At 45.1% G+C, this 19,510-nt stretch overlaps 1 protein-coding gene across 1 annotated transcript in view; it reads right to left on the bottom strand.

Annotated features, from left to right (window-relative positions):
• The window catches only part of LOC125304465 (splicing factor SWAP), a 93,544-nt gene that overhangs the window by 60,911 nt on the left and 13,123 nt on the right, over positions 1–19,510 (bottom strand). The window contains exons 6-10 of the mRNA XM_048258768.1: positions 19,446–19,510; positions 17,674–17,839; positions 9,352–9,712; positions 8,754–8,864; positions 8,000–8,093 (exon numbers count right to left, since the gene is read on the bottom strand). The exon at positions 19,446–19,510 is cut by the window's right edge and continues 36 nt beyond it. Of these exons, the coding sequence (XP_048114725.1) occupies positions 8,000–8,093; positions 8,754–8,864; positions 9,352–9,712; positions 17,674–17,839; positions 19,446–19,510 (797 nt within the window). The remainder of the gene's footprint in view (positions 1–7,999; positions 8,094–8,753; positions 8,865–9,351; positions 9,713–17,673; positions 17,840–19,445) is intronic.

Here is a 19,510-nt window from a genome sequence, read left to right as displayed (position 1 = left end):
ACACTGACTGAGGAAATTAAACAGTATCTGTATACTGGGAGACCATGAGGTGTTTTTGTTTGTTAGTATGTTAGTTTAACATCAGCATTCATCTGTCACCAAGGCCGAAAACGGGCCAGGATCTGACGCCAGGTCTGTGAAAATGAATGCGCTGACGGCTCGTAAGTGTTTGTGTGGGCGAGAGTGCACTTTGCTTTGGTGGATTCTTCCACTATGTGGCCTTAGGTGCATTCCTCGACAATTCCATATGGCAGATGGGGGGGGGGTGGGGGGTGGCTTTCTAGTCACTGGTTCCAAAGAGATCAGAAGACAGGATGAAACACACTAAATTGTGAAAAGGCAGAGGAGAGGAGAAAATGAGCTTGTAGTGGCTGCAGTATGATGTTTTGAGGGAGGGCACTAATGCCATCAAACACACAAGCAATGTTGCACACAAAAGTCCATAGGGGAATGTGGAATGTGCTGCGCATGTGTCTCCCCCCCCTCCCTAACTCCTGAGGCCTCAGGAGTGTTACTTTACTAACACTGAGACACATACACACACAGAGTGCTCGGGAGCACTACTGTCTTATCACAAACTGACACTGACACACAGACAGACTGACACAGACAGACAGACACACACACACGAAAAAATGTGAAATCCAAGATGCTTGTTGGTTGTGGTCTTCACTTTTGGCAACCACATGCACACATGCTTTCACAAACAAAACAAAAAGAAACACACATATACTTCTCTAGTAACAACCAAGACACAAAATTTGAGTCTGGCCTTGTCTCTTAATTGCCACCCTATACCAGAGTGTGGTCATCTTTCTTACCCAACCTTCTCAATCGGCCCAAGACTGAAATAACAGTCCTATTATTTTCATTCAGACTAGACATTCGGCTCCAGGGACAACCTAATATATTTCTCCATCCAACTGCACTTCATCACAAAAAAGTATTCAAACTGCCTACTCAGTCACTTGATGTGTATGGTGTACCTCATCACCTACATGTAGCCTTGATTGAAACCTAAGGTTAGGCTCTAATTTCTAGCTCTACTACTTTTAACTGTCATTCATTTGTCATTCATTCTCTCTCTTCCCATTCAACTCTGAAACTTTCCAAAAAAAAAAAAATCAAAGTTTTAATTCCAAAGCTGCGGTAGAACCTGAAAGATAGCCAGTGCCGGCCAAATTCTGCAAAGAGAGGCTAAGAGAAAATGGGGAGGAGAAAGACGAAAGAGAAGAGAAGAAAAGAGTGGCGGACTCGGCGCTCTGTGCAGATGGAGACACAGAGACATGGCATCGCACAAAAGAAGAGAGATACACTCCAGACATTAAACACGCACACAACCCGGTGACAGCCAACATCTAACACAATGGCAAGGTGGAGTGACAGCGACACTTATGTCGCACGGCAAACCAGACGACATCACAAGTTGTTGTCTCGGTTTCTGTTGTTTATTTATTTTTTCATCCTCCTCAGAATAATAGCATCTGCTGCATTTGCTGAGAGAAAAAAAAAAACTGTACCACCTCCACAATCTCACATAACCTCCCCTTTGAGGTGGAAGTGGAAATCTAACACGCTTGTATCGAGATTGACTGAAGCTGACAAAACATGGCAGGCATGAGCATTTCCACAAGCAGCCTCCCCCAAACACGCCGACCAGGGGGAGAGTCGGGCTGTTGTTCCTCGGTCTCCCTGATGTCTGGAAGCAGTTGCAAAGCCTTCCCAGCTTCCCTCTTTTCCATTTAAAAGCTCCCAACTTGCCCCCTCCTCCCACAAAAGAGGGGTAGTGGGGTGGGGGATGTGAAACAATCGTTTTAACTCAACATTGACGAGGCGCGGACCAGAAAAACCCCCCCCCCCCCCTTCTGTTCGAGGGCCATCTCGCATTTCGGGCCCACGCCATCAAAACGAGTCGAGCGAGCGAGAGAGAGAGAGAGGGGAAACTGCCAAAACAGAGACGGAGAGAGTGTATATGATCCTGATGATTTAAGGATGTGCGTGGTTCAGCTTGGCAGCCTCCACCCCCTATTTGCACTAAGACTGACACCAGAATTACTGATGACACATAACCGCACCAGTAATGACACGTAACCCACAGACGAACACTTCAAACGCCCTGGACAGCCGACAACGTTTCCTACACCACGTCTTGTTTACCCTTCAGGCAGAGTTTAGACGAGAGGAGAAGCGCGGCAATGAAGGCAGCCGCCTGACACCTCCAGAGCTCAATAAACCAATAAACCACCGACGCCTGGTCTCCTTGGTGACCAGCCGTTTGTTTACATGGCTACGGGAGTTTGCGAGGGAGATGGCTGGACCATTACCAACTGCCACTCCGTGAGCGTGGAGAGACGTAGGCGGCAGTAGTGGAGGCAGCGGCGGCGTGGTGGTTGTTGTGCAGGCCCTGATGTGATCGATGGAGCAGGTCCTGCTCTGGTTCCAATCACAGCATATGAAAAGGAGGTAAAGGGCTCATAAAGGCTTAAAAAAAAAAGAAATCAAGGAGATGGAATTCAGAGTACCGATCTGGAGCGATCATACGCGGATCCATAATAACCAGCGGGTGGGAGTCAGGGGCTTTTCATGTGCACTATTCGTGTATCACAGAGCAGTGACCATGTTCCTCACTGAGTGGTGAGGGAAAGACTCCCCAGGGGGAGAGAAATGTAGTGGCTTAGTGCCACTGATGAGTCTAGCAGAAGGAGGTTACTTTCCCAGCCACAAAGTAAGAGGGAGAAAGAGAAGGGGGGGCAGAGAGTGAGAGAGAGAGAGAGAGAGAGAGAGAGAGAGAGAGAGAGAGTGAGCGAGAGGAAGGAGGGAGGGAAAGAAGAAGAGAGAAGGACTTAATTACATTATAGGGGAAGTTTTATGACCTGTTAAATGTTGAGGGCACTCTAATCGCTTTGCCTTCAAATAACCTGAAATGGTTGGGAGCCCACCAGGGAATCAGAGTGTGTCGGGGAGGGCCTGCAGATCTCTGCAGAATGAAGTCATGGCACTGCTTAAAGTGTTAAACAGGTTCAACTACTCACTTGTGTACTCAAGACAGACACAAGCCAGCAATATGCAGTTTGTGATAACTGTACTTTTGCCTTAATGAACTGGAAGAAAGACTTTCAAGACGACACCAATGTACTGACGAGAGAATGCGGGTGTCAGCCCTCAAGCATCGAGTTTTAACAGGAAACAAAAAGCTGTCTGTGCTCATGAATTAACAGCATCCAACCACGAGTGGTGAAAGACAAATGTGCTAAAGCAGCATGCCACAGAGGCATATAACAGGTGACATCTATATCAGCCTCTACTCCCTCCATTCTAAGCTGCTCAAAATTACTTTGAAAATGAAGCTCAAATGAAATATTGTATTTTTTAGTTATCAGAATGGCTATATGGTCTGTACCACTCATATTTAGGCACTGTAATTACTACAATATTTTGCCCAGTACCCTGTACTGTTGATGTATGCACAGAAGAGGCCATCATTTTGAGCCAATTTTGGATAATTTCCATAGAAACCACAAGACTGTACCACCATCTTTATCCGATTTCTCTGCTCTTGTCAGTGAGTGATCAGGTCTGGGAGGGTCAGTTGGGATGGCTCTGGTCACCAACTGATGTTAGACAGCTTGTCTGGAATTCAGGCTCGAGAGCTCAAGAACAACAGCTGGTTAAAAGTAAGCATGGCAATCCTGACATGAATCCACTGGGCTCTTTTAAAAGAGTTTTAAGTGAGACTGCAACCTGGAAATGAAATGTCATCCAAACATGGAGTGTTTTTGGACTTCCAGTTTTAAGAAACAGCAACCATGCTGCCCTTGAGGACTAATGCGTTGGCGTTTCCAGAAAGTACTGAAATTGTGTGTCAGCATGTGTGTGTGGGGAGAGGCTTAAGGTCATATCCACTGCTACTACCCTTTCCTCTAACCCCAACACTCAAAGAATGACATGATTTCAACAGTCAGTTGTTAAAAAAAAGCCACATGCTTACTAGAAAATACACCTGAAATCCCAACACAGCAGACAAAAGCCTGTGGGAGCCCTCAGAGCAGACTAGAGCCAAAAACACTCTGGGGACCAAGACTTTTATGATGAAGAGACCTGAATGAGTGAGTGTGTGTGAGTGTGTGTGTGTGTGTGTGTGTGTGTGTGTGTGTGTGTGTGTGTGTGTGTGTGTGTGTGTGTGTGTAGGATAGAGACAGATTGTGCAGGCCAGAGCCTTGCGGTGTCGACAGAAGGCATTATCGCTATTCTGTTGACATAGTGCTTAATTGAGCCGGATGCCTAATTAAAGTTTGGAGGCGTGTGGAATGAATTAGCAAATTGGCCAGATTAGCCGCCGGGAGGCCCTGGACAGGTGAGTGGATCACCGCGAGCGCTGCAGCACACTGAGCTGAGCCAGAGCTCTCCCGTGCACTCGGCAGAGAAATAAATTGTGTCCGTGGCGGTGGTGGCAATGGAGCGATAAGATAAACACAAAGGCGGGCGATAGGAGCACTTGTGTGTCCCGCCGAGACCAAACAATACCCTTCCACTGCTCATTTTCTCCAATTTCCCTAAACCCCACAATCCCACACTTTATAATATCTGCTGTGGAGGACCCCTTTCTGTTCTTGTTTTTCCTCTTATAAAGTCTCCCCCTTCACTTCCAGTCCATTGGAACACAGACTAATTTCTCAATTTCTCTCCCATGTGTTCTCTCTCGTGTCCCTTGCTCAGGTCCTTGTTGAGGAAACAGGAAGGGTAAAGCTATCGTGACAATTAACGCTGCCTTACTCTCGCTTTCCTATCCTCCCACTCCTCTTCCACTCGGCCTGATCTGCCACTCCAGGGCCTTGTAGGTGATGACAGGAGTGTGAATGTGTGTGTGTGTGTGTGTGTGTGTGTGTGTGTTGCACAGTGTATGGCTGAGAGACAGAGTAAGGCTACGTTTATACGGTGATGATGAAAAGGGAAGACGCAGAAGTGGCGTCTCGAAGACGCAAGAGTATGTGATATTCGATTGGATATGCATTCCAGACCGCTGGGTGGTGGTGTGATAGAACCCGGTACGTCACGCGCAGACATTCTAATTTGACAGTTTAGCCAGAGAGGTAATCAAGGATCTTTGGTTTAGCTGTTTAGACGGAGACGCAACCCGGGTCGTCTTCAAAACTCTACACTCTGGAAGGAGTCTTCAGATGTTTGCGTCTTCAAGCCCCGATGGCGGGGTCACCGTGTAAACGAAAGGCACTTATGATTAAATATTTTGTCGTCTTCCTTCGCAATCGTCCTCGTATAAACGGCCCCTTAGACTGCCAGTTAGTATGACAGACTCTGTGAATGTATGTATGTGTGGTGTGTGTGTGTGTGTGTGTGACAGAGAAAGGGGGAAAGAGGATTGGGAAGCCAGCCGGTAGCGTCTGAGAGGGACTGATAAGGAGAAGGTGTTATTCCCCAGAGAAATGAGAGGGAGGGATTCCCTGCAGCTCCGAGAGTGCAGGAGCAGGATGAGTCAGAGTGATAGAGTGATGGAGAGAGAGAGAGAGAGAGAGAGAGAGAGAGAAAAAGAAGCAAGTGGATGTGAATAGGGCACGGGTGCTGCTGTGCCTACAGCACGGGCAGAAAAATATATTCTGTGTACCTGTTGTAGCACAGGTCAGTGAACATCGTCTGATTCCTGTCAAACAACCAGAGTAAAAAGAGATGCAAGAGACGGTCAGTACAGGTGTTCATGTACTGGGTGACCAATGCATGGGTGGGGCATTTTTCTCGGTTTAAATGCCATTGACCATCTATCCCTCAGTATCTGATTTAACAGTTTATAAAAATCCATCCAATACGATGAGCAAATTCAGGAGTGGACCTCATGACCTTATTTTCCCATTCTGAGGATAATCCAAATTCCTGGCATAATTGTTAATGCAGTCTACTGAAAGTCCACTGACTGCCAAGAAACTGATGGCCATTAAAAATCCACACTAAACACTTTGCATTTGTTTAATGGCTATTTGATTGGGTTGTGTTTGAATATGCGTCTCAGACACAAGTTTGGATACGTACAGCGGTCTGTCCACTGTCTGGCAGTCGGGGGAACCGAACATCTGCCTGCTTGGGTTGGGAGCTAAAAGACAGTTGATTCTCTTGAGCTAACTTATTTATTTTATAAAAGGCTTTAAAAGCAAACAGTGAGGTCTATATTCCCCCATAATGGTCAGTGAACATGACAGATGAGCTGATACACACTAATGAGAGAGAGGGAGGATGGAGAGAAAGAGGGAGAGAGAAAGAGAGAAAGACGGGTGGGTGTGCGTCCAATAATGACTCCATAAATGTCAAACAAGCCATTAATGGCACAGAGTAAACTAAGCGCACTAAAACAAAAGTGCTTTGAGAAAGAGTGGGACGTCGGTCTGAATCATAGGGCGCTGCGCTAAAGGGCCCCAACACAGAGCCAGCACAGTCGGGGTCTGCCATTACGCATTTGACCACACCTGTTGCATCGTCCACCGTTTGGAGGAAAAGAAACAGTCTACACCTTTTTCTTAAGGGAAAAAAATTGTAATTCACAAATTAAGGCATGGAAAAGTGGTTATCAAAAACAAAATGCATTCTATCAAAATGTATTTGAGCAAACACATGTTGCACATGCAATTTTCTTTGCATACTGGACTAATATTATTTGCTCTACCAGTGTTAAGATCTGCTAGCTTTTGACATAATGCCAGTTAGGTCATTGTTTTAAAAGGAAACACGGGCAATGACTGTCATTTTTACCACACAAGCCTGGCAAATGACCTTATAGACCTTATATACAGTTGCTGAATCAATTTGAGGTTATGCCAAGGGTTGCAGCTATGTGGTAGAAAAGAGGTATAAGGAGCTTGACAGTCCTTGGATGAAAGTCAAGCATAGCCAAAAAATAAATAAATAATAATTCGATGACTAAGGGGTACATGTTGTCTTTGCACAACATCAGGACTCCAAATGGATCCATCTGTCAGGGGAGAGACTGGGGGCTAATGCTGCGAGCCTTCCACAGAGACCGCCTGACATCACACTTTAAAACAGGGGCAACTCAAGGAGAGACCGGCACTTTTAAGTTAAGCCTTTAGCCATGTTCAACGGCTGTGCGGATCAGACATGGGTGGTTGCCTAGAGGCTGGCTTTGGGCATCTGGCGTCTAGCGAAGAAGCACAGGGAAATGCAGCAGTAACATGGAATAATGTTCAGCAATGTTTGAGTAACACTGGAGGAACATTTAGCAGAAGAGTGATGATGAGCTCTTGCTTACTGTAATGACTGTCTCATTAAAATCCCCATCCCTGTGCAAATGAGTGTGGGGTGTGAGGAGGCGCCCTGGGCTCAACAGGCTGAGCGTGTTTGCAACCTTGGTTCTGTAACTGCGCCGCAGCGCCTGCCGACCTGCACACCGCAGCGCCTTGCACACCTGCCCTTGCCTGCACACACACACACACACCCCTTGAATAACTCATGTAGATGCACACGACCCAACTTGAGAGCAGAGAGGCCTTGGTCTGTGTGTTTCATTTAAAACATGATTTCTGAAAGCGAGCCAACCAGTTAATTAGTTATAACACAAAGCTTTCCAATGAGGCTAGCAGCAATGTAGACATTCTTCTCAGGGTTCCTACAGCCCTACCAACCACCCACCCCCACCCACAGTGGTTTAAGGTCTTTTCATCTTCGAATGATGGTAAAAGGGTTACTTTTCAAGGAGGAGAGGACAGTGAAATTGGGCCTGGTCCATTACAGGAGGCATCTCCACCACTTCCCTGGACAAAAGCAGCGGGCTGTCTCATGAACGCCACCCCGCTTTTGGGGAATATGGGTGACATCCACACCCAATCATATCAACCTATAGTCTGTGATAAAGCCAGGATGAGAGCGAGAGCGAGGTGGAGAGATGCGGAGAGGAAGAGATAGATCTTAACAGAGATAGAGAGGACGGGAGAGGAGAGCACGAAGAGTACGGGGCAAGAAATAGACCATGAAACAGTACCTCTGGCAGTCTTCTCCCTTCTTTCTGCATGAAGTAGTGCTTCTTGAACTCGTAATAGGTGTTGTACTGGTGCCAGGACTGCAGGAAATCAAACCTGCAGGGGATGGTGGTGGGGGGGGGGGTGATGGAGGAATGGAGGAGTCCGAGAGTACCAAAAGCATTTGTAGAGCAGTACAGCATTTTCTCCCTTTTAAAAAGTGATTGTGTCAAAGCAACAAAAGCTTCGAGTTTATAGAGGGAAACTTTCTTGGCTCGCCATTAGGTAAAATGGCACTAAAAAAATTAAATAACTCGGGCACAGGCGGTAAAACAGTGGTGGCTGGATCTGCAACAAAGCTCAAGTCTGCCTTCAAACAAGAACAAGCTCTTTAAAAACAACAGAGGCTTTAAACCAAGCAGTGTCACAACGAATCTAATCCAAGTTCACGTTTTCATTTAGGGAAATAAATATACAGTATATTCTTAACTGTTTCAATTTACATCCAAGTTACATGCTTTTTCCATTTGCCCCTTAACAAAGTTAAAACCTTAACCTTTGGCAGCAGAGGTTTTGCCTAAAACACAAAGTAAATCTATGCAATATGTTTAAATGGCTGATTTCTGTTTGTTTTGAGTTCAAGGTTCAGGCCAAGCATGTCAATCATGTAAATGTATGAAATAGTATAACCAGCTTTCTTGCCATCTAAATTCAGGCACTTGCTGTACTCCAGTGAGACGTGTGGGAAAGCTGGGGGCGTAGTAGGAGGCTGCTTACCGTGGGTCGTTCTTGGCGCGGACGCTGCCCTCAAATTTCTCGCCGTTGCGGGCCACATACTGTGCCAGCTTGTCAATGACCGGCTGGATGTCTGGGGGCGGGGGGATGATGCTGGGGGTGGAGTTGTCACTGCTGGCGGCGGAGTAGCCACTGTTGGGGCGACCGGAGACACTGCTGGGGCGACCGGAGCCACTGCTGGGGCGACCGGAGCTTGGGGCTGTACACTGAGGTCATAAAAGGGGAAATTGAGGAAACAAAGAAAAGATGGAGGGGGAAAAAACATGAGCATACACACTAGGCAATGAATATGTGAGAGAAAGCCAGTGAGTGAGACTTGAGTGAGTGATTAGAACACTTCACCCTTTCACGTTCCATCTGTATGTCCTAGATGGCACGCCAGAGCAAAGGCTGTGTGTGTGTGTGTGTGTGTGTGTGTGTGTGTGTGTGTGTGTGTGAGAGAGAGAGAAATACACACCTAGTCACTGTGCTGACAGCCGGGGCGCTGTAAGAAACCAGACTGGGGGGAGCAGAGTAGGTGACCTGGGTAGGGGGGGCAGAGTAAGTGACCTGGGTAGGGGGGGCAGAGTAAGTGACCTGCGTGGGGGGGGCAGAGTAGGTGATCTGGGTGGGGGGAGCAGAATAGGTGACCTGGGTGGGGGGAGCAGAATAGGTGACCTGGGTAGGGGGAGCAGAGTAGGTGATCTGACTGGGGGGAGCAGAGTAGGTGACCTGACTGTGAGCGGACACTGAGACAGGGACGGGTATGGGGGCAATGGGCACTGGTTCAGGTGGAGGGGTCGTTCCTGGGGGCGGGGGCACCGCTGAGGCCTGAGGTGGCATCATGCCATGGGGCAGAGTGCTGTAGTACGCGTTGGCGTCGATCCCGGGAGGAGGAGGCGCCAGACAATACGTGCCATCCGGGAGCAGGCAGTACCCATAGTACATTGGGGCAACATTAGCTGTGGTTTCAGAGAGAGAAAAGCAAGAGACACAACTTAAAAATGGATCAAAGTGTGCAAATGAATTCATTTGTATTCAAACAGTTTTTACACCCCACCCTAGTCCCCCATATTTCCTCAGTGTGTCTATGACGCGTGTAAGCTCCCAGCGAATGTGACAGCCTCGCCGCTCTGAGTGAGAGAGCGGGAGCGGGGAAGGAACATTCATCTAGCACCGGCCACCGCTCAACGCTAATGCAATTTCAGCCTGCGGCAGGGGCAGGCAGCGAAACGCATGCACATCCATGCACGTGCATGTACATATATAGACACAGACAGACACACACACACACTGTACATACATTCATATTCATGTGGGTACATTTCATCTATACACAGACCCATCTGAACAGACAATTAAAAATAATCCTGATGTTGATATAAGAAAGAAACTTAAAATAATCTGACGTCTGGATCACTGTTTGCTTAATTAAATTTACCCGTCAGTGAAGAGATTAAAAAAAGAAAAAGCGCAGGAAAAGCAAAAGGATAAAAAGAAACAAGGGATGAAAGGGAGAAAAATAGGATAAATCTGCCTTTTGTTCAAGGCCTCCAAAAGTAATTACGATCAGATTGTGCTGGATGTGACACATGTAAAGTAGATATACCCTGTGCCTCTCCTCGCAATGTTTATGTCCCTGAAGCCCCTCATTACAGCTATCAGACATGTGTTTTATCTACCATTGACTGTCTCAATGGCCCTCTGAAACTCCAGCAGGAAAATCAAGAACCTGCATCCTCCTTCTTTCATTCACATTCACTGGTTTTAGGAGTCTCCAAACCCCTGTAAAGGCTAATGCACCCACATAAAGAGGGGAATTATGACTGACAGATAGTTACATGAATCACAGTGGCTAAACTGAACAGTTTTAGAAAATAGAAGAAAGAAACAAAAATTGATGAGTGGGGACATTGAACATCCCTGTTGGAGGTGATTCGCAATTTGAAGTTGGCAGCTAGGCGAACTGGCAGCATGCTGTTCTGAATTCAAACAGGCTTCCATAAATAACTTATCTGTTCCCTACCGCTCTACCATAATTCTCGTGGTCTCTTAATTGATTCCTGTGCATGCTGAGAAATCAGTGACTCGCATCCGGTTCTCAAGGAGAGCAACTAGAGGAACACTGCGGGCCTAACAAAAATGGATGAAAATCCTTTTGTTATGCTCATGCATCAAATGAACAACTGCACCAAGAGACAATGCCACTTGTGTTCACTCTACACTATGTTTTTTTGTTTACTGACCCACCCTTGGGGATCAATAAAGTATCTATCTATCTATCTCAATTGCAAAGACTGTTAGCCTTACATGTGTTACTTGTAGATGCACATCTTGTTGCATTTAATTTTTGGCCAGAATGGGATGTTTAGTGTATGAGAGAGTGATGGATGGAAATTTTCTTTTGATAAATGAGAAGAAAGTGGAGCTCTATCTCAAGGGAGTTCTCTGTGTGACATTAGCATGTTTATTCCTTCCTCCATTTCCAGAAGGCTGATGAACACATTTCTGCCTCAACTGATCGCTCACCTTCCCTCTTCTACCACTTTCTCACGCCGAGTCACAGGGCAATACATATCAGCTCTGCTCATCCATTAGAACTAAAAGAACGAAATTGAGACCGAAGACAAAAAAAAAAAAAAAGAAACGCCAGCGAGGAATGAAAGAGTAGGAAGGCGGTGGAAGAGAGGCTGTAATCAAAGAAGAAAACAAAAACAAACACGAGTGAAACGTGACGGACTCCGTGAGTCTTGTTTGCAGCTGTAGTGCCAGACTGAGCTCCTATCGTTAGCGGATGACTGGGCGCTTGGGCATAGCAGTAAGGAACACGGATAGCTCCGCACAGTAGGTCAAGAGGCCTCATATCAATCCATCACGCCTGGCTACAGTCACATTTCTTCACTTCATGCAGCAAATAGACACGCGCCTCCACTGGGACGCAGCCCCGGATAGATAGATCCGGAGATCGCAAGGTCACCCAGAGAGTACAGAGGCTGTTAGAGAGAGTCACGGGGGATCCCACAACGTGAGGGGAAATGTTCCACGTCTCTGCAAATCTCATTCTGCTTTCGTCGTTTCCAGAGCCACTTTACTTGCATGTACTGTGCTGTCATGGAGTTACTAAAGCATTAATATTGATTTAATTTTGGGAGCCTCTTGACATCTCCCCCCTTTCAGCACGAGTCGTTTAATAATACACCGGACGAAATCTTAAATTCATTGTGATAGTACTGAAGCATCTATGCACAAAGGCCAGATCCCTCTCAAATGCTTATCAAGAGTAAAGCACTTAAACTGCAAAATTTCTCAATGATGTCCCTTAACACCAGAGCTACACATTTTTTTTTAGCAAACGGTCTTAAGATAGTGGAATGTCTAATGTCTGTAAAATCAATTAGTCAATTCAGAAAAAAACAGCCATAAGCACATGCACGGTATTTGCACACTTGCACATCTGAGCTCAGTTTTTTGTACCAGAACTAGGTCTTGTTTGGGGGACAAGCGGTTTCTTTAAACAGGGAGTCTGCAGCAGTAACTCTGTGAGACGCAGTCCCGCAGCATCAGATCACTGAGCACGGAAGGCCTGTAGAAAGGTAAGGCACGCGACTTCAACCTTGAGCTCCTCTGGAAACTTCCAGGGCATGAAGGATTTTTTTTTTACCCAAAATAATGCACACAACAAAACAATCTAGAACGAGAAGCAGCAGCATGAGGAGGGTGGGGGGTGGTGGGTGGGTGTGTGTGTGTGGGGGGGGGCTGGGCGGTGCTTTGTGTCATCAGACACAAAGCACAAAGCAACACTGCCCCTCTCTCTGTGCTGCTGGGATATCACCGCTGCCAGCTGATTGCTTCACCATCAGTGCCCAGATCAAGTTCTCTTGGCTCTCTCCAGCCTCCAACACCTGTCGTCTAAATAGTCACACAACTGAAGTTGGGATTTAGTTCGGTAACACTTTACTTGACAGTATCGTCATAAGAGTGACATGACACTGTCATGAACACATGACACTGTCATGACACATGAAGCCTAACCCTAACTTGTTATGACAAAAACCGAATGACACTTAATGACAGAAGTGTTGTGTCATGAACCTTTATGACTTGTTTATGACACGTTCATGACAGTGTCGTGTCACTCTTATGATGATATTGTCAAGTAAAGTGTAACCTTTAGTTCTGCCAGGTGAAGCGAACAAAGCAAGCGAACAAAGCAAGTAAACCCAGACAAGCGTTTTCCCCCCCGTTCCCATTCTGACGGCCTAGCGAGGGTTGGCTGGCATCATCAGTGAGCTGAGTGGTTTGGTAGGAGCAGTGAGACCATGGGCAGCTGCATCAGCACCAATAAGCAAATGAATCCTCTGTATTTATGACTGACCATGCAGAGGGGTCTAACGAGGCATAGTGGCCTGGACTAGGGGTGACCCCCGAGAGAACAGTTCAGAGGTCATACGCCTGGCTACACAGAGGGCTGCAGCAGAGGAGGAAGAAGTAGAGGAGAAGATGGCATCTGCTGTGCAGCCTGCTGACTCACAAGCGAACTCCCACACGATGGAGACGAGGCACCAATTTACGTATGTGGAGCGTGAAGGGGTCAATTTCCATCGCTATCTCCACTCCATTCAGTGGGTCGAAATAAACCAACATTCACTGTAGGGAAATTCAATTAACTGCCACCAAAAATGGCCCTGACCCTAAAATCATATTTCAGTGGTCACTGCTTTGTGGGTTGAAAGATAGCAGAAGAACTAATGCTCTTTATTTCTAGGCCTTAAAAGATAAGTCTTTTAAAGTGTTTCTTAGAGGGGAAAAAAAACTGTCAGAGTCCGTTTTAGTACACCAAACCATTTTGGACTCAAAGGACTAACCACAACATCATCAAAGTAGTTTAAGCCCTGAAAAGCCATGCCTGATCAATAGTGCAAAACTGTGATTGGGGTAAAGAAAGACAGACAGTGTGTCTCCAGCAGGAATCAAGACCTCACAGAAGGCCGTCTGATCCCCTTCTCAACCCATCGTGATGCACAAATAGGGGGATATTTCATCTAAAAAAAAAAAACCTGCTTCAACTTTGATCCTCTCAAGCCCAGAATTTGTGTGAAGGAACCACAGACAGAAAAGATGTCATGCAATGCAGAGGGCTCGATTTTCTGGGGCATGAAGAAACTTTTCCTTTTGAAGTGACGTGAAGGTGTTAAAGGGACTGAAATCGCTGGTAAGGCTACGACACGTCACATTGAGAGGGGAAGTTGTCGCACAAGCAGAACTTTCTTCACATATCTCTGTGCCATGGAAATTGAGACAACTGAGTGGATTTGGTTGAGATCTACATATTTAGACACAGACAGACAGACACACACACTTTGGCTTATATCTTTCTCTTCTCCCTGCTTTTCAGGCTTAGGTTAACCTCCAAAGTAGATGAGAAACTTTTATCTGTCCTGACCCTCAAAATGCAGGGCAATTGGGAAGAAAAACCATCACATAGAAAATAGAACACATTGAGAAGCCCCCCCTAACTCACTCACAGTCCCTGCCCTTGTCCTTAGTACATTGTATCTCAAAAATAAATGTCACAAGCATCACCATGGAGGTATGCACAGGTGCCAGATTACATAGAGAGCCCAAAACCCACAGGATGGTAATGGTGACGTGTGTGTATGTTACTGTGAATAAATGTGTGTGGGTTTTAAAGCAGTACATTTGGGCAAGGGGCATTCTGGTCTTGCTGTCTGTTGCGGTGTTAACAGCTGAGAGAGTCAAGGAGGCACAAGAGTGTATGGGAGACTAATAGTCCTCTCTTTTCCCCTTGTTCAAGCATTGACCTTTAAGATACACCAACCTAACTCATCTTGTGGATGCAAGCTTGGGCTCAAACATTCTCTACTTTGCCTAACAGATTGTTATTACACCAGCACCATCACCATAATATTGTACCGTTAATAAACTTCATAGAGTTAACAGAGTTAAGTTTCATAGAGTCACAGATTGCTTATTTAAAATAGAACAACTTAGTGCACTCAGATTCTTATGCAAGGTTCAGTTTACATTGAAACAGAACATGTACTGTAGGACACAATCACTGTCATTTAAGTCCACATTAGTGGATGCAAGACCACAGCTACAATTTAGTCACTGACAGTTGGGCTTGGACAATGTAAATTTTATATTCCAATATGAAAACAACTTAAGAATGACTGAGGTGACTTTTTGGTTAGTGCATCTGTGTAAAACCAAAAAAAAAGAAATCTAATCTATTTGTGCCTTCTTGAACTTTAACGCTACACTGAACAACAATATTACATCATGCAAAAGGGGAACACTAGGGGGTATAGTGTGTGGTTCACCTCACTGTGTGTTCACTGTGTGCTGAATGTGTTTCACTAATTCACAGATTGGGATAAATGCAGAGACCAAATTTCCCTCACGGGATCAAAAGAGTTTATATACTTACTATACTTATACTACGTATAGCGTGGTGGCTAGAGAGCTGTGCAAGTATCCAGTAGTTTGAAAAGCTGTGGGTTTTATTCCCAGCTGCCACAGATATGCCATTTAACAAGGCGCTTAACCCTCAGATGCTCCAAAGAAAACTAGCCCTGTAAGTTGCTTTGGATAAACGCGTAAGGCAAATAAATTAATGAATGAAAAGGTGTGGGTGTTTATGAGGTCCTACTGGTGCTGTGACTGAGAGGCTCCGTTTGTAATGCTACTTTTCAAATCATGTTTCTTTTTTGTCAGCATATTAGTTTGAAGGACAAGCCTTCAAGGTTTCTGGGAACGCTAATATTGTGTTAGTGTGTTAATGTGATGTGATGCTTGGATTCCACATTCCAGACCAAATTAATCACATTTTTCTCTGCCCTGGCGACTATGCAGCAGACGTCCAGGAGTCTGGTTTTCAAGTAGGTCAAGTCAAAGAAAGAGAGATCCATGCAAGTTTTCCTTTTGCATCAAATATCAAAATGTTACAGTAAGACAATTGATTTATTTTGCCTTATTTGACACTGAAATGAGATGATGTATTGTACAGTAGCTACCTGCAGTAGCTGCATGAACTTCAACAAACCTCCATCACATGAAGATTGCCAATTAATGGTTTGGAGTGACCTGAGGGCTAACAGAACAAAAGTGTTTTGTTTTTTCTGGGGAGGGTCTCCATAAAAAGGCAATGAGCCTTAACTGCAAGGTCGAGTGCTTTTTCCAGAAGAATATTTGTTCTCAAAACAAGTCAGTCAGGTTAAACTCTCTTGTCCTTTCTTCCACTGCTTTCAGACATGCGTCCTGCTACCCTTCTTCCCACCTCAAGGACGACATCCGCAGTCTATTCAGGAGCATCTCCTTGTAATGCATTGGTAAATAAGACATCTCAATGACACAAACAAAAAGTCAGCTCTTGACTGAATGTGGCATTGTGCATTTATATCCTTTACATTCCTGTTCTAGAAGATGAATGTGACATATTTTCCTACAAAACATTTTGTTAAGCACCTTGTATTGCTGTTTGCACGAAAGGCGCTTTATAAATAAAACTGAATTGAATTGAATAAATGCTTTCCAATATTTGCTAATAATCATACAAAGGAATTTAAGCTCCCTTTCAAAGGAGACACTGAAGGGCAGCAACAGATATGAGTAACGAGCATATCTCTCGCCATGCCAATGAACTGTACACTGATCTCAGTGGCTCCAAAAGGCTTTGGTAACAGCCAAACTCCTTCCTGGGGGAATTTGCATTCTCTAAATGAATGGCAAGGAAACTAGATGACGTAGACGGAGACCGATGTGACCGGATACACAGCAACATTGTCCAAACAGACGACCAACCCAATTCAATGAGGCACACAAAAACAGTTCATGCTTGATGCTTTGTACAGGGAATTGAATTCCTTGACATAACAGGTCATGGAGTTTAATTTAGAAAAATTATTCAAGCAGATGACTAATTGTAGGACTTCAATGTCACCTCAATTGATTTCACAAATACTGTATCCTTTCAGGACATCCTTGGCTGGAAAAGCAACATTAAAAATCACTAGATACCATTGTCAAGGTCTGCACTACTATGGAAGCCAAACAGCACTCTAGGCAGACTACCAGAGCGGGAAGGGGTAATAGATTGTATGGGCCTAGATGAATGGACTAGAAAGTTGCTGTGGGGGCATTCTCTCTGCATACAAGCTAATTATCAAGTTTGGCTCTGTGAGTGAAAAGCTATGCTAAGTGAAGATTTGCTCATAATCCCCTGCAATCTGAAAACATTTCCACAGACTGGCTGACCTGTAAATGGCAAGGTGCTGAACGTGAGGTTTGAAAAGTGATGACCCCCCCCACCAAAAGCCTTTCACTGGGTTAAACCTGGTGATTAGCAGCTCCAGATAAAGCTTAAGATTTGAAGGCTGCTTTTCACTCTGTATGAAAGTCCTCATCTGTGAGGAAGCGTTTCCATACTTAAGGATTTCAGTGTTTTTTTTTTTATTTCATGACCTCATACCTTACAACAAATGCTTACCATCTCTGTGCAAGTACACAAAGAAGACATTACTACTACACTATGCACAGTACTGTCCTAATCTTGAATTCATGTCTCTTTCCACCATTGTGTTATGCATATTTTTGAAATATGTCGCATGGAACAGGCAGAATAAATAGACCACCCTCCCCACCACACCAGCATTCAGCTTCCTTTGCTAAATCCACACGGACGCTCCATCACAATGGTGCAACAGAGCACCACTGTGATGCAGTTTAACAGTTGGCATATGTTCGCGATACATAAAGCCATTAAATTAATAGACTACTAATTTAACTATAATATATTTAATAATTTACCCACACAATTGACCTCTGAACCTCAGTCACAATAATGGTTTGCTCGGGCTTCTCGTTTTCACAGGGTGGACAGTTATAAAGCAGCTCTACTCACGATCGGTGGGGTACTCTGCCTGAGTGGACACTGCAGGCTGTGTCTCCTCTACCATGGGCGGGGCTGGTGCAGGGGCAGCGGCAGCAGCAGCACCACCATTCTTCTCCTGCTGGGCTTTGATGACCAGCGCCAACAACGGGTGATCCGGATCGATGACTCTGAGGGGCTGCAAAGCAGAAGCAGGCATTAGAGAGCACCAGCAGTAGACAACCCAAGTGTTGAAGGACCATTGTGGAATGGGGTTTAAGGACAACTTTAATATGAGACCAGGAGACATATCTTGACAACTACATTCACATCAGGGCTCTAACAAACCAAGTAAATACTGATTAATTACTCATTAATCAATGGTGAGGCTCAACAATATTTAAAAGGTACCCTTAACAAGATTTGCTCTCGGGTCCCCCTCTGGTTGAGAAGCACAATAATAAACAAACTAATTAAATTGAGGAGGAAACTAATTCAAGTTAGGGAGGAGTTTCCTACCCGGAACTAGAAAGTTACTAGATCGGTCTACAGAGGGCCGCTCAGACAGTGGCAGAAGCGCCATTTACGTCCACGTGTACGAGTGGCATCAAAATGATTCTATAAATGCTAGATTAAGGTAAAAAAACTAACTTACAGTCACACAAAGCCCTTTCAAAACAGTTAGACAAACTATTTAACAAATAAAATTCAAAAATGCTTTTGAGCCTTAAAAAGTTAAAAATATGAAATGAAAAATAGCTTTCCTCACTTTGAAGATGAGAATCATCCTCTAGAGTGCCAAGCCTAGCGTTCCTATCTCTCTAACTCCCATCAACAGCTTAGGGAGCAACAGAAGCAAAAAAACAAACTTCTTTCATATTGGGGAAAGGGAAACAAAAAACAGTTTGTTTAATTTGGATGAAAGATCTGATAGGTTGGTTTATGTAAGAGCCTTTTTATCTTGATAGAATACTTTGTGCTGCGCACTGCAAATGACAGTGCCTGACATGGGCTAAACGTACAGAATATATAATGAGGTGATGGAAAAAATGTAAGGGGAAAAAACAACAACAAAAAACCACCTCTTCCTACTTCTCGTTCTACAATAAATATGGGAGGAGAAAAAAAAAACATAATCTTAAGTGCTTTGAAGTTGGATGCTTTGATATCAGGCCCAATTACGTCTGGACTGGTACGACTTAACGGCAATATGCTGTCCATTTTGGGAGAGAAAAAGTGTGCCTTCTCGTGAACACTGTGAAAGCCAATCTGTGACTGCAATTAGTGAGCAGTTAAACCCCATGAAAAATGCAAATGCAGAAGGCTGAGCACACAGGCTTTGGGCAGGATGGAGGGATGAAAGAGGAGAGGAACGCGGGCTGCGGAAGAGTAATGAAGCAGTGTCATGGTGATCCGAATTGATGAGTTCTATCGGCCACCACCGGACACTGAAACTCCCCCGATCCCCGGTGCGCTTCTAAAGGAGGACATAGACACGCGCGTCTAAGATAATGAAGAGGCTTTTTGAGCGTCAGGGGGGAGGATGTTTTGTAATAGATGATAGGAAGACTTTTAAGTTGGTTGATTTTGTTTATCAAAAGGATAGCAACACATTAAGATCAGAACAGGAGTGGACATGGCCCCGATTTAAATTTTTCCAAGCTGAGTAGTTAACAGTGGAGATATGCGGAGGCCATATTTGACCTTGGGGAGTTGAAACAGTGATAGTTTGAGACAGAGTCCTAAGGAGTCCTGGGGGGGTTGGGGGGTGGAGGTTAGCGGTCCAGAAGGAGGGAGGCCTATACCTTCATCAGCTCCTCCAGCCTGGAGCACTTCTTGGGTGCCATGAGGCTGGGGTGGAGGTAACTGC

The sequence above is a fragment of the Alosa alosa genome, chromosome 12 (assembly GCF_017589495.1).
Source record: "Alosa alosa isolate M-15738 ecotype Scorff River chromosome 12, AALO_Geno_1.1, whole genome shotgun sequence".
NCBI lineage: Eukaryota > Metazoa > Chordata > Actinopteri > Clupeiformes > Clupeidae > Alosa > Alosa alosa.
This window is presented reverse-complemented; position numbering and strand designations above follow the sequence as displayed.